The sequence below is a fragment of the Cynara cardunculus genome, assembly GCF_001531365.2.
Source record: "Cynara cardunculus var. scolymus isolate 2C chromosome LG 5, CcrdV1, whole genome shotgun sequence".
Lineage (NCBI taxonomy): Eukaryota > Viridiplantae > Streptophyta > Magnoliopsida > Asterales > Asteraceae > Cynara > Cynara cardunculus.
In genome coordinates, this window is record NC_037532.1 from 19,725,027 (window position 1) to 19,748,451 (window position 23,425).

The following is a 23,425-nucleotide window of genomic DNA, read 5'->3' on the forward strand; positions in this document are numbered from 1 at the left end:
GTAATTATCTCTAACTAATATAATCGTAATTATCTCTAACTAATATAATCGTAATTATCTCTAACTAATATAATCAACCGGCTAAGAGAAAGCTTAGAACATATTAATTCATTTTAGTTTCATTTAATACTTGTTTGACTTCATAACATGTTTGTGCCAAGATCTCATTATATGAAAAAAAAATTCCCAAATAATAAAATTACCAAAATATTACAAATAATAAAAAAGCATATAAGCGTTGAAAACAGAATACCCTTGGTATTTTGCTCACCATCAAAGAGTATAATCTGTATTTTTGTGCCACTTGATCAATAATGTGTCCCAATGTTGCTACCACAGCTATATTTTTTACTTAAATTTCCTCCTGTTACATTAATTATTGCCAAGCCATCACAAACTCAGATGTTTCACTGTTTTAAATGTCATTCATCATGTTATGTGATGTATGGTTGTACAGCCTCAACAGCATCCATAACTCAAGTAACTCCGACTAGAAGGAACTTTATAATCACATAAAACACTTGACGAAAAAGTTAGCTATTTTGCCAACCTTTTCATGTGGGCGATCACCTTTATCCACTCCATTGACACGTTGTACACATAAGGACTAAGGAGGACCATGTATAGCAACTTACAAATATAGTTACTCTTACTTCTAATTGACATTAACACTTCGATAAACTGATCATTTTCACATCTTCTGCATTATACTCTTGGAACAACAATTTTCCAAAAGTTGTTATTCAACTTCTCCGAAAATTAAAGAGGCTTCCGGCTCAAATTCAGAATCAGATTCGGTAATATAAAGCTAATCCAAACATACACAACATCACGGAGATAAAAATCTGAAATAGCTGTCAGAATTGTGATTCGATATAAGACCATGGTCCCTGTTTTGTGTTTTCTATAAGTGATGTTAACGTTTGGATTGACACCACTTTGTTAATGACTTAATGGTTGGACACTTGGACACCACTTTGTTGATGGTTTGTGCTCGAGTAGCAGTAAGTTGTTGTTTACCAAGCGCTTACCGGCAAAACCCACCACCCTCACTTACCTTATCGGGTAACATTCTTGGACATCAAAACAGATTGGTGGTAAACGTTTCTTAGTTAGTAAGCATTAACAGGGTAAGTAGGGGTGTTCAAAAAAATTGTCGAATCGTTCAAACCAGTCAAACCAAGTCAAACCGAACCGTTTTTGGCGGTGTGAGCGGTCTGGTGCCAAAACACTCGGTCCGGTGTGATCTGCGGTTTGAACATTTTTTGAGTGATTTGGATCTAGTATGCTCAACTTTTATGGTCCAACTAAAAAAGGGATTGTCCAACTAATTAGGTTTTCAGTTTTCATTTCTCAAGTGTCCGCATTTCCTAATTTGGCAAAATTTCGAAATCCATTAAAAATCAAAATCAAAATCAAAATTTCCAAAACGTCTTTCGACTTGCCCAATATTTGTCCAAAATTCCAACTATTGTTGGTGTTCTTGTTTAACTTTTTTCAACTTGGTCAATGTTTTTTTTTAATTTCGAAGATAGATGTTTCGTTTTATAATTTGGTATAGTTTTTTTAATAATGTTATATTGGTAGAATTTCCATTTTGGAGATAGATTTTATGTTTTTCTAGTTTAAAGCCTATATAGATCCAAACCGCTAAAACCATTCAGACCATACCTCGTTTTTGTGGTTCAATTTGACCAGTTTGGTCACTTGCTCCCAAACCGCTCGGTTTGAAAAAATTTCTAAACGGTCATCAAGGTTTGGTTTGTGGTTTGGGGGGTTAAACTGCCCAAACCGGACCGTTAAAATCTCGTCAAGCTCAGATGGTGTAGACTTCCTTTCTTTGATCTTTGAGGCTCAAAAATTAATCGGTAGGGCTTTATCGGGTCGGTGTATTTGGCTAAAAAAATTCCCTAAACAACATGGCTTGAATGATTTCAATTTATCGCATCTTTTTGTTGTATTTTTGACATTTTCTAGAAACTCAATTTGATTTTTCACTATAGATCTTTGGAACCAGACCGTTAAAATCTCGTCAAGCTCAGATGGTGTACGACTTCCTTTCTTTGATCTTCGAGGTGCAAAAATTAATCAGTAGGGCTTTATCGGGTTGGTGTATTTGGCTAAAAAAATTCCCCCACACTTGTATAAAATAACAACATGGCTTGAATGATTTCAATTTATCGCATCTTTTTGTTGTATTTTTGACATTTTCTAGAAATTCAAAATTTTGATTTTTCACTATAGATCTTTGGGTTAAAGCATTTTGCTTTATTTTATTTTTTTTGTCTTCCAATTTTTCGAAGACATTTGGTACAACAATTTTTCTAATAACACTTTGGAGCACATACTCCCCCAAACTTAAACCATACAACGTCCGTATTGGATAACCGGGTTAAAGTGTTTGGCTTGGTAACAAGGGAAAGTGTTTCGGCCAAAATGAAAGACGGCCTTCGTCTTTTTAATTTTTGCAAACCCCAAAAGAACTCAAAGAAATCGTACCTGCAAAATAATGATCATGCTAACGAGACCACAAATATATCAATGCCCAATATTTACTAACAAAAGATAATAGTAGCGAGCAACAAAAATATAGAGCAAAGCATCAACAACCGCGTTATATGAACACAAAAGACATGCTATACTCGCGGGGAAGGAAAAACGAGCAGTTTACGCTTTAGTAGCTACCGTTTCACTGGCTCTAGTATTCACCGACTTTCATAAAATGGAATATTATCAACGTGGTTGGAAAAAGTAGCAAATACCCACAAAAGCAACATTAAAGTTTCAAAAACAATGATGAAACACCGAGGATGAAATTAATCCGATTTACCCATATCACCTCGACTGCTCGAAGTCTGCCCCGTAGCATCTGAAGTCGAAGTCCGACGAATTTTAGGAAGCCGAACTTGTGGAAGACAAAGACCTCGTGGCAAACGTGGCAAATCGGCAGCCATCATCACATTCTTCGCATATAAAAACTTGTTTACAACTCGGTTCCGATCGCGCGTGTATGTCCAGGATTTTTCCGAACAAGCGATCAAGCCAGCAACTCTGTCTTCAACTTTGGTGATCCGCTCGGTGATTTGATTCAAAGCTTCAGCAATCGCTCCCATCTTTTGATTGCATTCTTCCCATTGGCCAGCCATTAAAGAGAGCCAAACTTCGGAACCGTACCCAGTAGCCGAAGGTGGTATCGGAGGAATCTCGAAAGTAGCGGGAGGAACAACCACGGATGGTTTAGAAGCAGGAACTGTAGTGTCATCGGGCAGCCGGGGGCTGTTTTTAGCAGGTCCAAAAGTGGTTTGCGGGCCAGTAGCATCATCCACCAAATCATCGTTCTCGTTCGTTGGTTTGTGCATTCTATTAACAGTTCCTTGGTCAAGTAAGGAATGACTGAAGGAAATCACGTCATGCTCAGAGGCTGGTACTTTTGCGGTTGTTAGTAACCTCGTAATCAATCCTGGAAAAATCAAACGAGAACTAACGCGCACCGTTCTGGTTGGTATGGTGGAATAGGCAAGTGCACCCACATCAAGTGGTAGCTCCTTGATAATGCAATAAACCATAATGCATTTTGCCCGCGATCTATGCTGTTAAAATCGCGATATATCGATGATATATCGGATATCGGACTCTAGAAAAACATCGGTGGTGAAATATCGGTCAAAATATCGGTTCCGATAATATCGCCGATATTTACCGATATTCTGGCAAAAGCTTGCGTGAGCAAGTGCGCATGTCGTGCGAAGACTGAAGGGAATGAATGGAAAAAATAGCATGTCGTATCAATTTCACCGATATTTTGATGGAAAAATCGGTCTTATATACCGATTTTCTATAAGACAAATGTTTGGGCTTTTTTATTACATGTCGGGCTTAGTTTTTTGGGCCTCTTTATTTGGTCAACCAGTCAACACATATATTAAGTCTCACGCTTCTTCTCTTCTCGGTTCTTCACAGTTCAYGCTTCTTCTCTTCTCGGTTCTTTCACAGTTCACGCTTATTGTTTGTGATTAGCTCGTTTTTGAACACTTTTCCTATTTTGTTTTGTGAGACTTGTTTATGTGATGTTTTAGTTTTGAAACTATATTTCTAAACTCTAGTTAATGCATATGATATGATTATGGATGCAAACATAATATATATATATATATATATATAATTCTAAGAAATATTATATTAACAGCTATTTTGGACCGATATATCATCGATATAACCGAAATATCGAATATCGGTCCTAACCGATATTTTGTATTTTGACCGCAGTAACAGCATAGCCCGCGATAAAGTACGGTCATGCATGGATGGCATGATGTTATGCCGAACAAATTGAAACCATAATGTAGCCTCTAAAGTCAAGTGGCCCAACATGAGGATGTTCGCTCGTTGTCATATGACCAGCCGTGACTGGGCAAAGTAAGTGCCTTGGCAATGTCATCCTCGTGCACGTCCATACCACCATCAATGAATTGCCGATACGAACATATAAATGGGGCAGCGAGTCCGAGCACCGAATTAAACTTCGAGGCTGTCCAGTTGATTCTTGTTCCTCGAATGACAACAATGTCATTTTTGGAACTCCCAATTGCGGCATAAAATTCCTTTACTAAAGTCTCGTTAATTTTACACGGAATAGAAATCAATTGGGAGTTCCAAAAAATGACATTGTTGTCATTCTTCCAATTGGCCAGCCATTAAAGAGAGCCAAACTTCGGAATCGTACCCGGTAGCCAAAGGTGGTATCGGAGGAATCTTGAAAGTAGCGGGAAGGACAACCGTGGATGGCTTAGAAGCAGGAACTGTAGTGTCATCGGGCAGCCGGGGGCTGTTTTCAGCAGGACCAAAAGTGGTTTGCAGGCCAGTAGCATCATCCACCAAATCATCGTTCTTGTTCGTTGGTTTGTGCATTCTATTAACAATTCCGTGGTCAAGTATGGAATGCCTTTACACGGTTTTACAACTTTCTCTAAAATATTCTAGTAAAGGAATTTTATACCGCAATTGGAAGTTCCAAAAATGACATTGTTGTCATTCGAGGAACAAGAGTCAACTGGACAGCCCCGAAGCTTAATTCGGTGCTCAAGACTCACTGCCCCTTTTATATGTTCGTATCGGCAATTCATTGATGGTGGTATGGACGTGCCCGAGGATGACATTGCCAAGGCACTTACTTTGCCCGGTCACGGCCGGTCATATGACAACCAGCGGAAGATCCTCATGTCGGGCCACTTGACTTTAGAGGCTGCATTATGGTTTCAATTTGTTCGGCATAACATCATGCCATCCATGCATGACCGTACTTTATCGCGGGCAAAATGCATTCTGGTTTATTGCATTATCAAGGAGCTACGAGTTGAAGTGGGTGCACTTGACTATTCCACCATACTAACCACAACGGTGCGTGCTAGTTCTCGTTTGATTTTTCCAGGATTGATTACGAGGTTACTAACAGCCGCAAAAGTACCAGCCTCTAAGCATGACGTGATTTCCTTCAGTCATTTCTCACTTGACCAAGGAACTGTCAATAGAATGCACAAACCAACGAACGAGAACGATGATTTGGTGGATGATGCTACTGGCCCACAAACCACTTTTGGACCTGCTGAAAACAGCCCCCGGCTGCCCGGTGACACTACAGTTCCTGCTTCTTAACCATTCGCGGTTGTCCCTCCCGCTACTTTCGAGATTCCTCCGATACCACCTTCAGCTACCCGGTACGGTTTCGAAGTTTGGCTCACTTTAATGGCTAGCCAATGGGAAGAATGCAATCAAAAGATGGGAGCGATTGCTAAAGCTTTGAATCAAATCACCGAGCGGATCACCAAAGTTGAAGACAGTTGCTGGCTTGACCGCTTGTTCGGAAAAATTCTGGACATACAAGCACGTTCGGAACCGAGTTGTAAACAAGTTTTTATATGCCAAGAATGTGATGATGGTTGCCGATTGGCCACGTTTCCCAGCAGGTCTTTGTCCTCTACAAGTTCGGCTTCCTAAAATTTGTCGGACTTCGACTTCCAATGCTACGGGGCATACTTCAGGCAGTCGAGGTGATATGGGTAAATTGGATTAATTTCACCCTCGGTGTTTGATAATTGTTTTTGAAGCTTTAATGTTGCTTTTGTGGGTATTTGCTACTTTTTCCAACCACCTCTTTTGTGTTCATATAACGTGGTTGATCCTTTGCTCTATATTTTTGTTGCTCACTACTATGATCTTTTGTTAGTAAATATTGGGCGTTGATATTTTTTTGGCCTCGTTAGCATGATCATTATTTTGCAAGTACGATTTCTTTGATGAGTTCTTTTGGGTTTGCAAGAATTAAAAAGACGTAGGCCGTCTTTTCATTTTGACAGAAACACTTTCCCTTGTTACCAAGCCAAACACTTTAACCCGGTTCTACAATGCGGACATTGTACGGTTTAAGTTTTGGGGGGTGTGCTCCAAGGTGTTGCTTTAAAAAAATTGTCTTCAATTTGGGGGTGTGTGTGCTCCAAGATGTATCAATTGTCTTCAAAATATTGGAAGACACAAAAAAGAAATGAAGCAAAAAGCTTTAACCCAAAGATCCCTAGTGAAATATCAAATTTTAGGTTTCTAGAAATGTCAAAGAAAAAATACAACAAAAAGATGCGATAAATTGAAATCATTCAAATTATGTTGTTATTTCAGACAAGTTTGGGTGAATTTTCTTTTAGCCATATACATTAATCCGATAAAGCCCTACCGATTAATTTTTACACCTCAAAGTTCAAAAAAGGAAGTCGTACATCATCTAAGCTTGACGAGATTTCAACGCCCCTCTGTAAGTTTTGTGCTCCTTCCCGTTCTTTTTAGTTGTCTTATTCCTTTCAATTTCGTTACTTGAGGACAAGTAACACCTCAAGTTTGGGGTGTGATAACTCTCATTTTTTAGAGTTATATCTTAATTATTTCCTCAATTTTTGCATCTATTAAATACCCAATTTCCTTGTTTTTCCCTGTTTATTCTAAAAGTTTTAAAAAGAATGATGAAACACTTTCTGGCAACTGCACACTGTGGGAAGTTTACGAATTTTGTTAGTCTTCTACTTTTTGGAGGATGTTTGCTTGAAGATTTTGTTCAAAGAGAGTTGCTTGTAAAGTTGTATTTTTGAATATTTAAGTAGTTGTTAAATGGCCTTTTCCCTAAGGTTTGTTTGTGCTTAATTTTCTTTGAATAAAAAGCTTCATCCTTATCCATTCCTCTCCTATATAAAGAGGCGTTGGGGTTCACTTTGAAGATCCATCCCTTTAATCATCCCTTAGAAGTATTACCAACTAAAGTTCTTCTCTTCTTCTCTTAGTTTTAGCTTAGCATTTTATTTTCTTGTATTGAAGATTGTAATTTGCTGCCCACAGTGGCGAGTTTAGTTTTATCTTAATGAAAGTTACATTTCAGGCTTATTTACCGTCTTGTATTATATTTATTATGTCTATTATGAGCTAATTTACTTGTATGGGTGTGGGTGTGGATGTGGGTGTGGGTGTGGGTGTGGGTGTGACTTTAACTTAGGATTTTTATACAATATTTGGGTGTTTTTACTCTTTACCACTTCGTAAACTTTGTCAATTAAGACGGACTTAAACTCAACGTGGATAAGTTATCACTTTGAAGTGTTAATATTAAATCTTAGACCCAGAGTTGGGCGGATTCGAAATACGGCTTAATTGATGCACAAAGAACTCGAGAGAGAGTCTTTGATAATTACACAGAGATGCGAATTTTGTATGTATTTAGCTAAGGATTAAGCGATGGTTATCCATATTACAAATAGATTTGAGTATGAATTTTTTTTTTTTCCTGTTTAGCTAAATCGGCAAGTTTCGAAGTGGTGAGCGTAGGAACTTTGTGGAACTTTATGGGGACCGTTTATATATTCACTTTCGAAAGATTGGAATTTTTATAAACAACTCATAAGTTTCTAACCATTATATTGTTGATTTTATCTTAAGGAACACTTATACCCATGCCCATTCTTAAGTCTATAAGTTCATTCCACTATTTTTGTCTTTTAAAGCTTTTTACCAACAAAATCAAACTTATATTCACAAACTGAAACACGATCGAGAAGTTCATGAAAGTCTCTGAATCTCAGTAGTCCAGCCCCTGTGGAAACGATCTCGGTATTTTACAACTTTATTACTTGTAAGCAATCAAAGTGTCGGCATGCACTTGCACCGCCACTGTGGGGACTTTATGCCCACTATGTGAACACGAACGATCATAAGTTGTCAACTCTAATATGGCAACTACAAAAATATATCTATGATATTCATGCAATTAGAAAATATGAACTAAATAGATGATGAGCAATCATATCAAGCAGAGAGCAAGATGTTACAAATTCACACAAGGGGAATTACCATCGCTGCAATTAACATATTTTTATAGGGTATTACCTTTTATATCGATAATATTCCTCGCGAGCTCCCCTTAAATGACGTCTCAATGTTGCCATAGATTTTTCATCAGTGTCATAATCCATATCATTTTCCCCTAAACAACCTCCTTGTGGTTTGAAAGATGGATCTTCACGTAACTGAAAAACAAAAAGAGTAGGAACCATGTAAGCAAGGACCATCTAATGATATCAGTTATGCAAGAGGCAGAAATACCATTTGATTTAACAAGTTGTCAATAATATTCATGTAGGGCCTCAATGGATCATGCTTGGACATTTGTTTAGATGTAGCCTGGGCCACCTGACAAACATTAAAAGATTAACCAGAAAAACACAAGTTAGAAAACCAAAAACAGCACAAAAAAGACAAAAGTATAGAGTTAACAGAGATGTCCTTGCACGATAATTGCTCTTATAGGATTGAAGAACTAATGATGCATGAAATGTTGCAAACAAACAGAGAAAGCATCATGCTCCCTGAATATTTTGCTTTTAGATCTATGAAGGATGACAAGTATGTCACCATGGATATCACTCTATTTCAACATTTAGCATGTATACATTATATGTAGCATCTATTGTATAAGAACTCAAAATTACATTACTAGCAGTTTATCATCATTGCATCTATTTGTATCTTCATCCTTCTACATATTTGCTCTACATATTTGCTGATAAAAGTGGAAATCCTAGCCAACAACAATCCTTGCAGTTGACTTTTTCAACTGTTAACTCATATAATATCAGAGTGGGTAAAGTCATACTAGTGCATCCCTCTGGCCTCTACCCTCTCATGCATCAAAATAATAAAACATGATGATTGAAATAGTTGAAGCACAATACAGCCGACCACAACCTCGATACACCTTTCATCGTTCTTTAACACAATGACTCCTTGCCAACGCTCATCTTAAGGATATTTTACTTCATGTGAATCTCAGTTTATCTATGCTCATCTCTTGTCCCGTCTCTATTCTAGGGAGATGCTATCCTATCATCCACTTATCTAATCAATCGTATGCCATCTAGGGTTCTTAAGTTTCTAACATCTCACCAAACTCTCATGATCACCTATCCTCACATTAGGTTATTATCAGATGTTCCTCTCAAAGTCTCCGGATGCACATCCTTTATTCATAATTCATCACAAAACTATAGTAAACTGGACCTTAATCTCAAAGTGCATCTTTCTAAGTTATTCTAGACACCAAAGTGGTTACAAATGTTATTCTCCGGTCACAAAAAGGTCTACACAATGGATATTACATACTTTGAAGACCAACCATTTTATCCCAAATTACCTATTCCGGGGGAGAAAGATTCACATGAATATCATATTTGGGATGAAACTCCAAACCAATGTTGCCCCAAACCAACCAAACCATTTTGTTCCTCAGTTTGAGGTACATTGCTCTCCTCCAGCTTCCATGGAACCAAATCACACCCCAAATACAGTCTCTTCTGAAGTATTGAAAGAAGTGCTGGTATATTCTAGACGACCAAAAATCAAAAGGTGATGAAGAGGAAAACACACACCACCATCATGAGGCTGATCCGAACCCCGAGCAAAATCTGAAATCTCATGAAGGTACGAGTTCTCATATACCTGAATGTAGTCCTTCAAAAACTAATAAGGTTAGTGATGAATCCGACGACCTTAATGTTCCCATAGCATTAAGAAAAGGCAAACGATCATGCACAGCACATCCCATCAGTGATTTTATGACACGAAGGTTTACAACATCCTGAATGTAAGGCAGTAGTTGCCGGTCTTAACGCCCCTACTACTGCTGTGCAGCCTTTCCTCGGGTTCGTAGAGTCGGGTTTCCCGTTTACCCACAACGGGAAATAAAGTTTTTTTTATTGCTTCATTAATATTGCTTTACTTGTCTGATGAAGAAATGAATGCCCTCTTGAAAAAGAACACTTGGGAATATTCAAACCTACCGAAAAACAAACAGCTGGTTGTAAATGGGTCTTCACTGTAAAGTACCATGCTAATGGAACCATTAATCCATTCAACGCAAGGCTGGTGACAAAAGGATTTACAGAAGCATATGGAGTTGAATATGGGGAAACGTTCGCACCAATTGCAAAGTTGAATTCTATAAGGGTATTATTGCTCTCTCTTGCAGCAAACTTAGAATGGCCACTACATCAACTCGATATAAAGAATATCTTCCTTAATGGGAAAGTAGAGGAAGACATGTACATGGATGTGCCACGGGGAATGGTTACAAAAGAATCCTTTGGAAAAGTTTGTAGGCTGAAAAATTCACTCTACGGGATCAAACAATCACCTAGAGCTTGGTTTGAGAGGCTAACTCGAGTTGAGAAACACCATGGATTTGCTCAATGTCAAACCGATGTTCAAAACAGGAAGAAATTCATCATGATCATGTATGTAGATGACATAATTTTGACAGGTGATTGTGTGGAAGAGCTCAAACATCTAAAGGATATGCTTGCAAAGGAGTTTGAAGTAAAAGACCTGGGAAAACTCAAATACCTTCTTGAATTGAGGTTGCAAGCTCCCACAAGGGAATCTTTGTAACACAAAGGAAGTTTACCATTCATCTTCTAAAAGAAACAGAAATGTTAGATTGCAAGCCAGCATCGACACCTATGGATCCATAAGAAAGGTATCAAATAAAAGATGGCAAACTAACTGGTAAATGAAGGTAGTAAAGATTGGTTGGGAAACTGATTTACTTGTCACATACCACGCCTGACATCAGCTTTGTAATGGTCAATAGGTACATGAACCAACCAACAGAAGATCATCAAAGAAGCAGTGTTTCAAATTCTTCAGTACCTGAAACAAAACCCTGGAAGGGGACTATTCTTTGGCAAGACAATGGACCAACAAGTAAAGGTTTTCACAGACGCTAATTGGGGCCAAAAGGAACTGACAGGAGATCTACTATAGGTTACTGTTCCTACGTTTGCCGAAACCTGGTAACCTGGAGAAGCAAAAAACAAGTTGTTGTAGCCTGAAGCAGCGCTGAGGCTGAATTTAGAGCTATATGTCATGGAATCTGTGAAGGAATATGGCTAAAAAGACTCCTGACAGAGCTCAACTTAGCAAACAATGCTCCAATAACTCTACTTTGTGATAACAAAGTTGCGATTGATATCGCAAGGAACCCTGTGCACCATGAACGAACTAAACATGTGGAACTTGAGCGACACTTCATTAAAGAAAAGTTAGACTAGGGAGAAGTTCTGCAAAGCAACAGACAGCAGATATCCTTACAAAGGCCCTGCCACAACATGGGTACGAAGAGCTACAGTCCAAGCTGAGTATGATCAACATTCATAGCCTAGCATGAGGGGGAGTGTGGAAGATCAGAAGTCTCTAGTCTAGCTGGAAATCCTTAATTCTAGGATAACCAGTTGAGCATCGGTGTTAGTTAGGGGTGATTGGGTGTTTTATCTTTCCTGGAATAAAGCACAGTTAGTTATGGCTATAAATAAGAGATCTCGATGTACTCATTATTTAAGCTCTTCAATTCAATACAGAAACCCTAGTCTCTGGTTTATAAATTTTTACATGTCTCGTGCTTGCTTGTATGAAATCGACTGTGAAGACCTCAACAACCTAATCATATAATCCCCTTAGTCATGATCTTTATTACAGCCACTTCTCATCATCTCAAACATATATAAAGAATTGTTCATCACCATCATCACTCTCTTCTAAAGAAACCTAAGCCTTCCATTCACAATTATTTCTCTCGATCCAAACTCATGGTTGATTTCCTGTACAATAATTTCTCTGCCTTCTTGCTACGATGAGAATCTCATCATCCAGTTGAATAGTGCACCCCGGCCTGAGTTGCTTCTGAGCTGGGCACATAATGTTTTCGTGACAATGCGCCCAATATTCATCTGGCTCATAATCCCGTCCTCCATGCACAAACTCATCACATAAAATCTATTACACTTTAACTATAATCACCTTATCCACGGTGCACATCATGTATAGTTTCATGGTCTTCAGGTTCACTCAAAACAAAGGAAAGAAGCAACATGGACAAGATTACTACCCCTTTGAGACAACGCTAGGTACAGTTTTACAAATATGTAAAAGAGAATGAGGCAACTAGTGACTACTAAGAAGATATAAATCAAACAATGACACATGATAAATAGCATAGTTTGGATAAACTTTCAAAGGGTAAAAGTCAAACGATATATATATATATATAGAGATTCAAATATGACTAAGGGTTGCTTCTTTTTGGCTTAATGGACTGAATGATATGGAGAGTTCATTTTTTCAACCATACATGGTTGTTTCTTTATGGCTTAATGGTTAAGCCGTTAAGCCCACCATGAAGCCGGTTCGCTTATTTTGTAACCACTCCCTCCTTGCCTTTTTTATGTAATAAACCACATTTCTTCCTTTTGTTCACCTGTTCCATATTAAATTTTTTTTCTTGCCAACTTTTTTGGTTCTGTTTGAATTTCTTTTCATTTCAATTTTTGTTTTGTTTTGTTTTAATTTCTTTTCATTTCAATTTTTGTTTTGTTTTGTTTTGTTTTAATTTCTTTTCTTTTCAAGTTCAGTTTAAAATATAGTTCTTGATTCTATCATTCTATGTAATGTTGAATTATAATTTAAATGTTTAGAGTCTATGAGTCATATTTTATAGTTCATAAACATAATGATCTTTTTTTATTGAATTGTGTTCAATCAAACAAAACAAACCACGGGAGGTAGGGTCTGGGGATATTATGTATACAGACCTTTCCTCTGTCTCAAGAGACAGGGGGCATTTCCTCAAAGACCCCCGACTTGCAATTATTAATTTTAGATAATCCATCGAAGAGGTAAAATGATCATTTTGCTCATTCAGATCGTTAATTCAGCACACAGAAGAAATAGGGACTTATCTTTAACCAAAAGACATCTTAATCAAGACATGGCTTAATGCAAATGAAAAGGAAAGAAACGGCCCTTAACAGCATGTAGCATGACTTTTTGACAATAACAGCAGCAATGACTGTTCTCTTAGTTTTTCTTGTACTCACTCCATGCATGTGGCTTACTCCATTTTAGTATTACTCTTTTGACCGAGAGGATCAAAGTAACTTCCCAAATGCTAATTTTAAGAATCTTAGACAGTCTATTTAAACTGAATATCCAATCCACTGAAAGACTAAGTTAAGAAGGAAAAAACTATTATTACGCTTTAAAGATAGAAGATTGTAATGATAGGGCAGGTATTATTTTTTTCTAATTACAAATCACCTGTTGTTTCTTGATTTCTAAAAATTGGAAACAATCATACGAACAAGACCTTAATTTTGCTCGTTCAAGGAACTTTGGAAAATTTAGGACTGATTAGGGCAGCTTAACTCCACCTTCAGAGTGGCTTCTCAACAATAACATACCAAATTGTCCCACATTCACTAGTTAATTAAAATATGACATACTATAATGCTAGATCTGTAACCATGTAAACATAGTCCAGCCATGAAGTAACAAAGTTTAAGATCAAGCCAAATAAATTAGACTGATAAAAACCTTATGACATGGAAAATGTTGACATGAAAAGAATAAACAAATCCTACAAGTACTTACAGCAATGGCATTTGATAACTCTTGATGAGCCTCATCAAGCTTCACAGCCATTTTCGCAATTTTGTGAGAAAGAACCTTTTGGCGAGAGGTCCAGTCAGCATTCCTCCAAATGGTCTTTGGAATTTCGCTTAAGCCAAAACCAAGAAGGAATGCACCAGTAACAAGTCCAAAAGTATTTGAGCATGCCATTGCTAGACCCAATACACCTCCACTCCTGTAAATAGACCAAAAGTTATAACGACACCCATGCTGAGAGATCAGGTTAAAAGACTAATGGAATCATTATAAATACTATTAAACAATTATACTACTTAAAACGCCAACTAGCTATTATTACCACACATGCTCATGATCTTGCATCACTTTTTGGGTACTATTTTTCTCAAAATAGTTAAATAGGTTATTTTTGTTTTAGCCATACATATTATAGTCAAGCAGGTCTCCAAAGATAAAGAAAGAATGGCAATATCTCAACATCACAATTTAAAATAATGCACTTAATGACCAGTATTCTCAAGACATCTAATTTGAAGCAGGTTGCCTACTGGTAAGAGGAACCGTTCTTATTAGTCTGCAAAAGCAATCAAGTAATTTCGATATAGACATCAGAAAGAAGTCTTCTCTCTGTCTCCTCAACAACAATGTCATGCAAGCCTCCTTCAATAATTTCACTATTATGGTAACAAGTAGTCAGCTACTACATATAATGACAGCCATCCTTCATCAGATCCACTGTTACAATTATAGCCGCTAAAAGCATGTGACCATACATCCTAAGTTCCACAGTTCCACTCCTAAAGTACCTCAGCTTCTATAATTGTTTATTAACATTCAACCTTCGTATGGTATGACAAATTCAGATTATCCAGTAGACTGTAGTAAAGATTCGAAACTGGTTAATAATGGGGAAAGTTGTTGGTTTCATCAATCATTGTAAGTAGGGTTATTTACTTATCACCAACCAGCTCAATGTTTGATTGAGGGAAAACAGTCATGCAGGTAAAGAGCCAACTTTTGTTTTCGAAACTTGAGAAGATAGAAACTTCCATGCAATGAAGTTGTAGTATCAGTGACCAAATTGCTAAACAATAGCCCTTAAAATCTAAATGTTCCGGGGCACAAGATAGAAGGCATCGTGAAGAGTTAGAGACCCAGCTTTCAGATGGAAATTCTTATGACAGGTAGAACAAGTAGTAATGAACCTATCTGCTTAAATTGGTCCAGTCTCATGGTTTCTTCAAGGAAGAAAATGATGGTCAGACCAACCCTCACATTACTAAGTTTTAAAATTGCAATCATTGTGCCAACCTTCTAACAGAAGTTATAAAGATTCCCCATGCCCATCCACTGGATATTGCTCGAAGTAATACTTGCATTAATAAAGAATGTCACAAAAATATGGAAGCGGTGTACTTTAACTGTAACAGAAGGAGCTAAAATGCAAACTTCGCATTTATCAATAGAAAATCCATATGTGAGATATATGAAGAGAAAATAAAAAAGCATCAAAATTCAAAAGCATAAAAAAAATTGTACAAGGAAAGAAACAAACCAATCTTTTCGCATCATGATGAGAACAAGAAGTCCAATAAACCCAATCAATCCCAAGATTAGATAGAAGACTAAGTTTACGTGGATGCTAGTTTTTAGTCTCTCTCTCACTGTAAAATCTCCAGCATCTTCATACCCCTGAATCAAGGGCACAACTAGCCTGCTCAGAGTAAAAAGTATATATAAATATCATTATTCAAGGAATCAAGGGTATGAAAATACATGAACTTTTGAAAACTTGAACAGCTATTCATCAACTAAATAAGCACTATGGAGCAAGATACGAAAACAATGACATGTCAGCTATGCTGGTCGGTCCGCTTTTGACAACTCACTGCATAAAACTGCAGCATCATCTTGGAGATCAGATAAAAGGAAGAAAAAAATTGTTATAATAAGATTCATAATCCTAGGCACATAACAAAGACCTAATCAACAATTAAGATATCAAAAAGGAAGACATGAATATGTGAGCGGCCAACCAGTTAGAATTTTTATTAAATAAGTTACTGATATACATAATGCTCAAGAGAATATTATTCTCATTGTGGTTATTGTATATTGGTATTTGAGAAGAAGAGCTTCAACACGAACAGAAAGGGTGAGAGATAACACTGCGGTTCTCACTGGACATGCGTACACACAAGAATTATTAAGTGGATCCAATATGCAATGTCATGAATTATTGCGTTTATCTCGTGATGCCTTTATAATGCTATGCGACCATTTTAAACAAAAAAATTGGTTGCAATCAAGTAGGCAAATAAGTGTTGAAGAGAAGATGGCGATGTTTTTGACAATTGTTACTCACAATGAACGCTTTCGCATGGTTAAACGTAGATTTCAACACTCTACACGGACTATTCATAATTGTTTTCATGAAGTATTGAGAGGAATGATGGAATTCGCGAGAGAGGTAGTAGGGCCAACATCGGTTGATGGAACATCAAACACATCAGAGAGATTTAGGCACCTCAAAGAAATATTTTCGGTATGATTTATGTTATTGATTTGATAATTTCTAAACGTTTTTTATATTTTTACAAGTTTCTTATAGTTGATGTTTTTTAAAGGGGGCTATAGGTGCACTAGATGGAACCCTGATACATGCAGTTGTGCCTAGTGATCAGCAAACAAGGTATAGAGGAAGAGGAAGAGGAAGAGGGGAATGCTACCAAAACGTCTTAGCCATTTGTGATATTAATATGATATTCACGTTTGTATGGGCTGGATGGGAAGGCGTTGCACATGATTCAAGAGTTTTGAGGGAAGTTGCATTTAACCCAACTTCAGGATTTTCGTTTCCTTCATCAAGTAAGTATCATTTTATTAACATTAAAAGAATATTATTAATCCATATTTTTAAGTTCTAGATGTAATTACAGATGAATATTATCTTTGTGATGCCGCATATACTTGTACCCGTGGATTTATGACTCCGTATCGCAATACGAGGTATTGATTAGCAGATTTTCGACGTAGACGTGCATTAACAAAAGAAGAAATGTTCAATCATGCTCATGCACAACTTAGAAATGTTATCGAGCGTGCGTATGGTGTCTTAAAAGCAAGATTTCCAATCCTGAAGCAAATGGTTCCTTATCCTTTTTCAATACAGAAAGATGTGGTGATTGCTTGTTTCATGATTCATAACTTTATAAGGAAATGCAATATCCAAGACCAATTATTTATGGAATACGATGAGAACACCATGTTCACCGCAAATGAAGAACAACATGAAGGAAGCAATGAAACAGAAGTCGATGAAATGCAATGGAGTTCTCAAGATAGTGAATATATGACTAGTTTGCGTGATCATATTGCAAATCAATTATCGTCTAATATTTCAAATTAAGATCTGTGCGACAATTATTATGTTTAAATTCAATTTATTTTCCCAGTTAAATATATTTTAATTATGAAATTTGTATTTTTGCCATGTCAACAATTAATCATACATAATATTTGATAAATAGTTGCATTAGTTTAAACACTTCATCACATATAGGGTTATAATGGTCCTTTTTTTTAGTCAGCACCAAATCCAGAATACTTGGTAAACAGTTTTTTTACAAACAACACTTACTCCAATCAGAGATGCTTACTCTAATCAGACCTCTTATTTCAGACAACGCTTACCAGCTATTGTTGGTAAACAGCCCCTTAGTCATTGTTGTAAAGTGTTCAGTTGTTTCAAGACCTGAGACTCGGGAATGAGTTGAACATATGAAACATTAACTTTAATCATGCAAGAGTAAGTTGGGAAAAACTTAGCAAGCACATAAGAACATGTGTTGCATAGCTTATAGGATCACAAAGTTGTACCATGTCTTGATATGATTTATACATGGAAATATGATTTATCATACATAGTTTGAGTGTCTTCTGAACTTGAAAAAGTTATATATGGTCTGTGCTAACAGGGCTGAGTTATGTTGCAGAATGCTGCATACTTTGATGTTGCAGCATTCAATAGTCGTAGCAATTTAGGAGGAGTTTATATCCATGCTATTTGATTTGTTCTTAAGTTAGTGTTAAGAAACCAAATTACTCTTCAAATGTAGCATCTGATATCAATTATTTCTTATCTTCAGTTCTCTACATGGAGTCCTAATCGCTGTTGAAACAATATCAGGTCCATTACAACTTTATTACTGGTGAAGGACACCAATATAAATAAGTGTATAGTTTCACAAGCGTAGTACTTATTTTTGTGATAACTGATAACAAATCTCTTGGTTATAAAATCCACAACATAACGCTTAACTTTAGTCAACCCTAACAAATAAGCATTCAGTACGACTTTTAGGTGACATTTGCTTATACTTTTTAGGACTTTATGCAGGCTGCAAATGAAGATATCTAATAAAGGGATCAGGTATAAATGGGTAATAGTGTTCATTAGTAGCTCACAATGTACACAGCTTGAGAATAGAGTACATTAGAACAGCATACAGACTGACCTACCAAGTAAGCAAGAAAGTGCTCCAATATGACCAGCTCCAAAAGAAAGAGATACCTCCGTTGTCATGACCAATAATTGTCTGAGCATAAAACGGAAGAGAAGAGATTTTATATTAAATAGCATCATAAGCATATGAACTAGAGCAACTCTTTACACAATATAGAAATAAGTATTTCTTTCAGAGATCTAATTATATTGTAAGCCTTTGCTGAAACCTAGTTGAAGCTTGTTTTAAAAAGCGCGATGCGGTCCGATGCGTTAAGGGTCCTGGAAGCCGATGCGTGATGCGTGATGCTGATGCTCTCGCATCACGCACGTGATGCGCCCGATATTCACAAAATATTCATAAATTAATTCTACATATCAATTTCTACCTTAAAAATACTTACCTATCAAAATACTTCATTTATAACATAAAGTAGTTAAAAAAGTGGCATTAGAATCTTAAAAAGTTCRTTTTCTACTTCTTTGCTGGTTGTCGAGTATCGACAACAACTCACGTCACGTTTTMATTGATATGCGATGCTAGGTCTCTCACAGTGCGACTTCTACTTCTTCGATGTCGGCTTCTTCTATTAGGTCTCTCACAGTCTCACGTTCTATTTTACTTAACTAAGAAGCCCAACTAAAAAGCACAACTAAAAACTGAAAAAGGGAGCCCAAAAATGCAGCATACATGATGCGCTAATGCATAAGTGATGCACGCATCGTGTGATGCCTAGGTGATGCGAGCGCATCATGGAATCGCAACGCATCAGACCCTTTGATGCGTTTTCTTCAGCGCATCGCGCATCACAGCGCATTATGCGCGCATTTTTAAACCAAGAGTTGAAGTAGAGCAAAATTGAAATTTCTAAGAATCCAGATAACTAAGTACTCTAGGCCAAGACTCGGCCTATATGAACATCACTAAAGCCTACATGAATTGCATTCCTCCACCTTCCTTCTGACCAGTCCCCAAGTCCTTCAAATTTATGCTCATCTTGTTTTCAACGTATTCCTACCTCACCTCATTCCCTACTCTACGCATATACAAATGAGACCCCACATGGCCACGCAGGTAGCAAGTCCCAAATTTTCTCTAAGCTGAGACAATTGTTACTTCATGGCCAAATGGATCTGACATGAGCTTCAACACCTCTCTCTCTCTCTCTCTCTCTCTCTTCATTGAAAAGGATCCACATTGATTCCTCATTCTCTATTTTAATCTTTCTACCATGCAATACCAGTTACTCCTTTATTACTTGCTTTTGTTACATCACTTTTCATCTACACATACTAGGACACCTCAATTTTACTCCCTTATATCTGTTCTTCTAGGTTTATTTAATCTCAGGGCTGTTGCTTAAGGTATTCCCCATTACCAAGAATTGTTTGGCATGGCCGCATGGGAGTATCTTTGCTCCAAAATATGAATCTCATTAAGTGTATGTAAAATATGGGTCTCCAAAAGTTTGCCATTACATTAAACAAATAGCATACACATTAGGCAAGTCAGATGGCAAAAAAAACCCAGGAACAACCAAAAGATCAAACATGTATTAGAATGACAATCTTCATAAATTGTGACACTCCTCAACATGGAGCATAGAGACCAAATTTTCCTAGCTAGTCACATATAGGATTGATTTGTGCTTTCTGGCATGGCTTTGTCAAAATATTTCAAGAACACACCCAAAGTGATTAGGTAGAAGAAAATTTGCAAGACATACCCAACTAACTTCTCAAAAAGAACGAGTTTACCTCAAAAAAGTTGTTGACCTCCATGAAATAACCAATTAATGGCCATGTTCAAAGCTTCCTAATTATCACAATACCATCTTTATCAAGCCAACATATAATCTCCCAACTCTTGTATTGAAAAATGTACCCATGTTAACTCACAAGCTAACTACTTTTGCTCAGTATTGGCACTTGAAAGAGAAAAAATTATTGTCTCTTGCTTTTGTTAGTATATCAAATTACTCTAAACAAACACACAAAAAGCAGTGAAACTTTTGTTGTATGGACATCATGCATGGGCACATTGCTAACATATGAGTAATTTATAAACCGAGTATGCCCATAATCTATATAAAAGAGCTCATCCTAAAGCACACTGAAAGAGTTGGGATATCATCAATATATGTAGCACCCATCACAAAACTATTGTATGGGGAAGGCATTGATTAAGTTGCAACGAAGAAAATGCAATATCAAGCCTTCAAGTCCAAAGACTTCATAATCCCCACTACCCTCGTATTCCTCCGGCCATCAAGAAGCACACCATCACCTAGATAGAGCTTGAAGATCAGGGTTATCAAAAAATCTTCTACCCCCAACTAACAAGGATCCCGACCTTAGTTGCTTCCTCTAACATTAGAAAATTCTTTTGCAAGATCTAGTTATCTCGATACCTGAAAGAAACTAAAGACCTCCCAAAGTCCATCTTCATAAATAATTACATAGTTGTGATCCTTATGGAATCATCAATGTGATCATAGCATCATCAATATAAAGGCACATAAACAATTTTGTCAACCATACCAATGTCCTAGAAGTATCAAGTTACCATAGGCACCATGTCTCATCTTTTCTAGCAAACTTTGACAAGCCTACTTAAGGCTATACAAAGACCGTCTCTGAATCCTGTGACAATAAGAAATCCAAACTTCACAAAACTACTTACATACAAATCTTGTCTTAACCAAAAAAAACCTCCTTTTTGCTATTTAAGGTATGCACTTTCAACTCTGCACCTATACTTCACATCTTTCTCTCCTTGCATCTCTTTTTTTCTCTCTTTGTTGATTCCATTTTTGGGATTGGGTGTGAATATTGTTAATATTTTGGTAATAATAATTGACGAGTTCTAACCAATGTTAATTAATTGTTGATGGCTTCAATTGTTAATGTTAGTGTTAACCATTAACAAGCATCAATGGTTAGGTTACATTAAAGGTTAACTGGTGTTAGTATTATTGTTGAATTGTTAATATCTTCAAAGTGAATGTCAAAAATAACTTTATATGTTCCAGTGTTAATGTTAGTTGATGCTAATAATGCTCTCATAGATTTGATGCCTTAATTATACATGTTAAATCATCTTTTAAGTTGATCTTTGTGTGTATTTGAATCATCCTTTTAAATTGATCTTTGTGTATACACACACACACATGCAAATATCTTTTTTTTGTAAGCCATAAAAGCTCAACGAATGCACCTCATCTTGCGCCATGCCTAGGAAGGACAGCTTTGCATCTCAGTATGCCTCTAGCCTTTACAATGTTAGATGTCCTCAAGAATGACATTGAGAAATGTGTTCTTGATATCAACTTGATGACAGCCATTGCCAACTATGATCTGTAGTAAATACCATATTAGACCTTCGATTGGATGCCTGGCTCTACATTAATACTCTTCGTAAGCATCCTTCAACAACCCCACTTTTGTCTAGTGTGAGGCTACATCTTACATCTTATTGTATCCTAATGCCATCTTACTCACTACTCACTAGACCTATCATGATCAAGCTTCAAAACATCCATCATTTGCACTTGCACATCACAACCGTTTTCACAATCTTCCAATCATGAAAAATCAACAAGATACCAAGTCAGATATTCATCATTTATGGCTGATAGCCCAATACCAAGTATAATGCACCAGCCTCGAGAAATATCAAATACTCTTAAGGAATAGGAGTTGCATGCATAATGGCTAAAGCATAAACAAAAGTTCAAATAGAGACATTATTTGCACATAATATCTCCGCATTCAAGTTCTACTATTGATAGGGAAAATATGAATATGATAATTGCTATAAATGGGTGCACCAACAACCAACACATGTCCGTTCTTCCTTAAGTTGATGTCTAAGCATATCATAAGAAAGCATCATTAGAATCGTCAATGAGGATTAAGGAATGAGGACTAATAGTTTTTAGGGCTTGTGTCAGCGGGGTAGCAGGTAGAATGACCAGTATACATAGGGTTAGGAGGAACATCTGGGCTCTCCTAAGCAGCTAAGTACCATCACCCAACAAGCAACAGTTCATGTAGCCAAAATTGTAAACAATATGTAGACCAACCGCAATGTAAATTACATGAGAAACTTAAAGCAAAAAAACGAGAACCAGTAGAAAAATTACCGCAGAAATGTCGGCAGGTACGAGTATGATGACGGAGATAGAACAGAACCAAGTATACCCGACAGTGAAGAAGACGTATCGAGGAACGTCAGGACCAGCAAAGTACTTGAGCGTTAGCACAACCATGCCTAGGGTTAACGGAAGCGAGATCAGATAGAACACCCACATGATGATGATGATGATGATGATGATGATGATGACGACGACGACGATTATCTCTCTTCGATTCCGTTTTTCTCTCTGCAAATATGGTTTCTTATGGTGATGCAAAGCCAGTGTTCACCACCTGTAAACTCCTGTCTCCGGCGACTGGCGAGTCATCGACGCCGTTGGAGTGGAAAGAATGCGTTTTTTATGCCGTTACGAAAGTCAAATGCTTCTTTAGATAACATAATGAATTAACTTGGAGCTCATTTTTATTTTAGGAAATAGAAATAAACTACTAAAATTATTAGTTAATTTTAGTGGAAATTGTATGAAAATGTAACCAACTTTTATATAATTCTTATTTTAATGAATCAATTTTTAAAATTGTTATTTAAAGGTCTCTATCAAACTTTTTATTTATTTAAAGGTCTTGTTAACTTATTAATACTGACATCATCCAGATCTTTTATCAACTAAGATATTTCATATTATATTAATTTTTTATTTTAAAACTAATATTTCAAGTTATATTAATTTTTTATTTTAAAACTAATATTTCATGTCATATTTAAAATTGTAAAATAATTATTAAAAAAATAATTAGGTGGTGACATAATAGAAT

The 23,425-nt window shown here is 36.7% G+C and overlaps 1 protein-coding gene across 3 annotated transcripts in view; it reads right to left on the reverse strand.

The window, feature by feature from the left end:
* The window catches only part of LOC112512340 (LMBR1 domain-containing protein 2 homolog A-like), a 57,860-nt gene extending 34,882 nt beyond the window's left edge, over positions 1-22,978 (reverse strand). For 2 of the 3 annotated variants that reach the window (XM_025118234.1, XM_025118236.1), the window contains exons 1-6: positions 22,657-22,978; positions 18,529-18,605; positions 15,563-15,721; positions 14,011-14,224; positions 8,635-8,721; positions 8,419-8,558 (exon numbers count right to left, since the gene is read on the reverse strand). In XM_025118234.1, coding sequence (XP_024974002.1) covers positions 8,419-8,558; positions 8,635-8,721; positions 14,011-14,224; positions 15,563-15,721; positions 18,529-18,605; positions 22,657-22,824 — 845 coding nt within the window. In that variant the 5' untranslated portion in view covers positions 22,825-22,978. The remainder of the gene's footprint in view (positions 1-8,418; positions 8,559-8,634; positions 8,722-14,010; positions 14,225-15,562; positions 15,722-18,528; positions 18,606-22,656) is intronic. The other variant, XM_025118235.1, reaches the window with a different exon arrangement.
* Between the last annotated feature and the right edge of the window lie 447 nt (positions 22,979-23,425).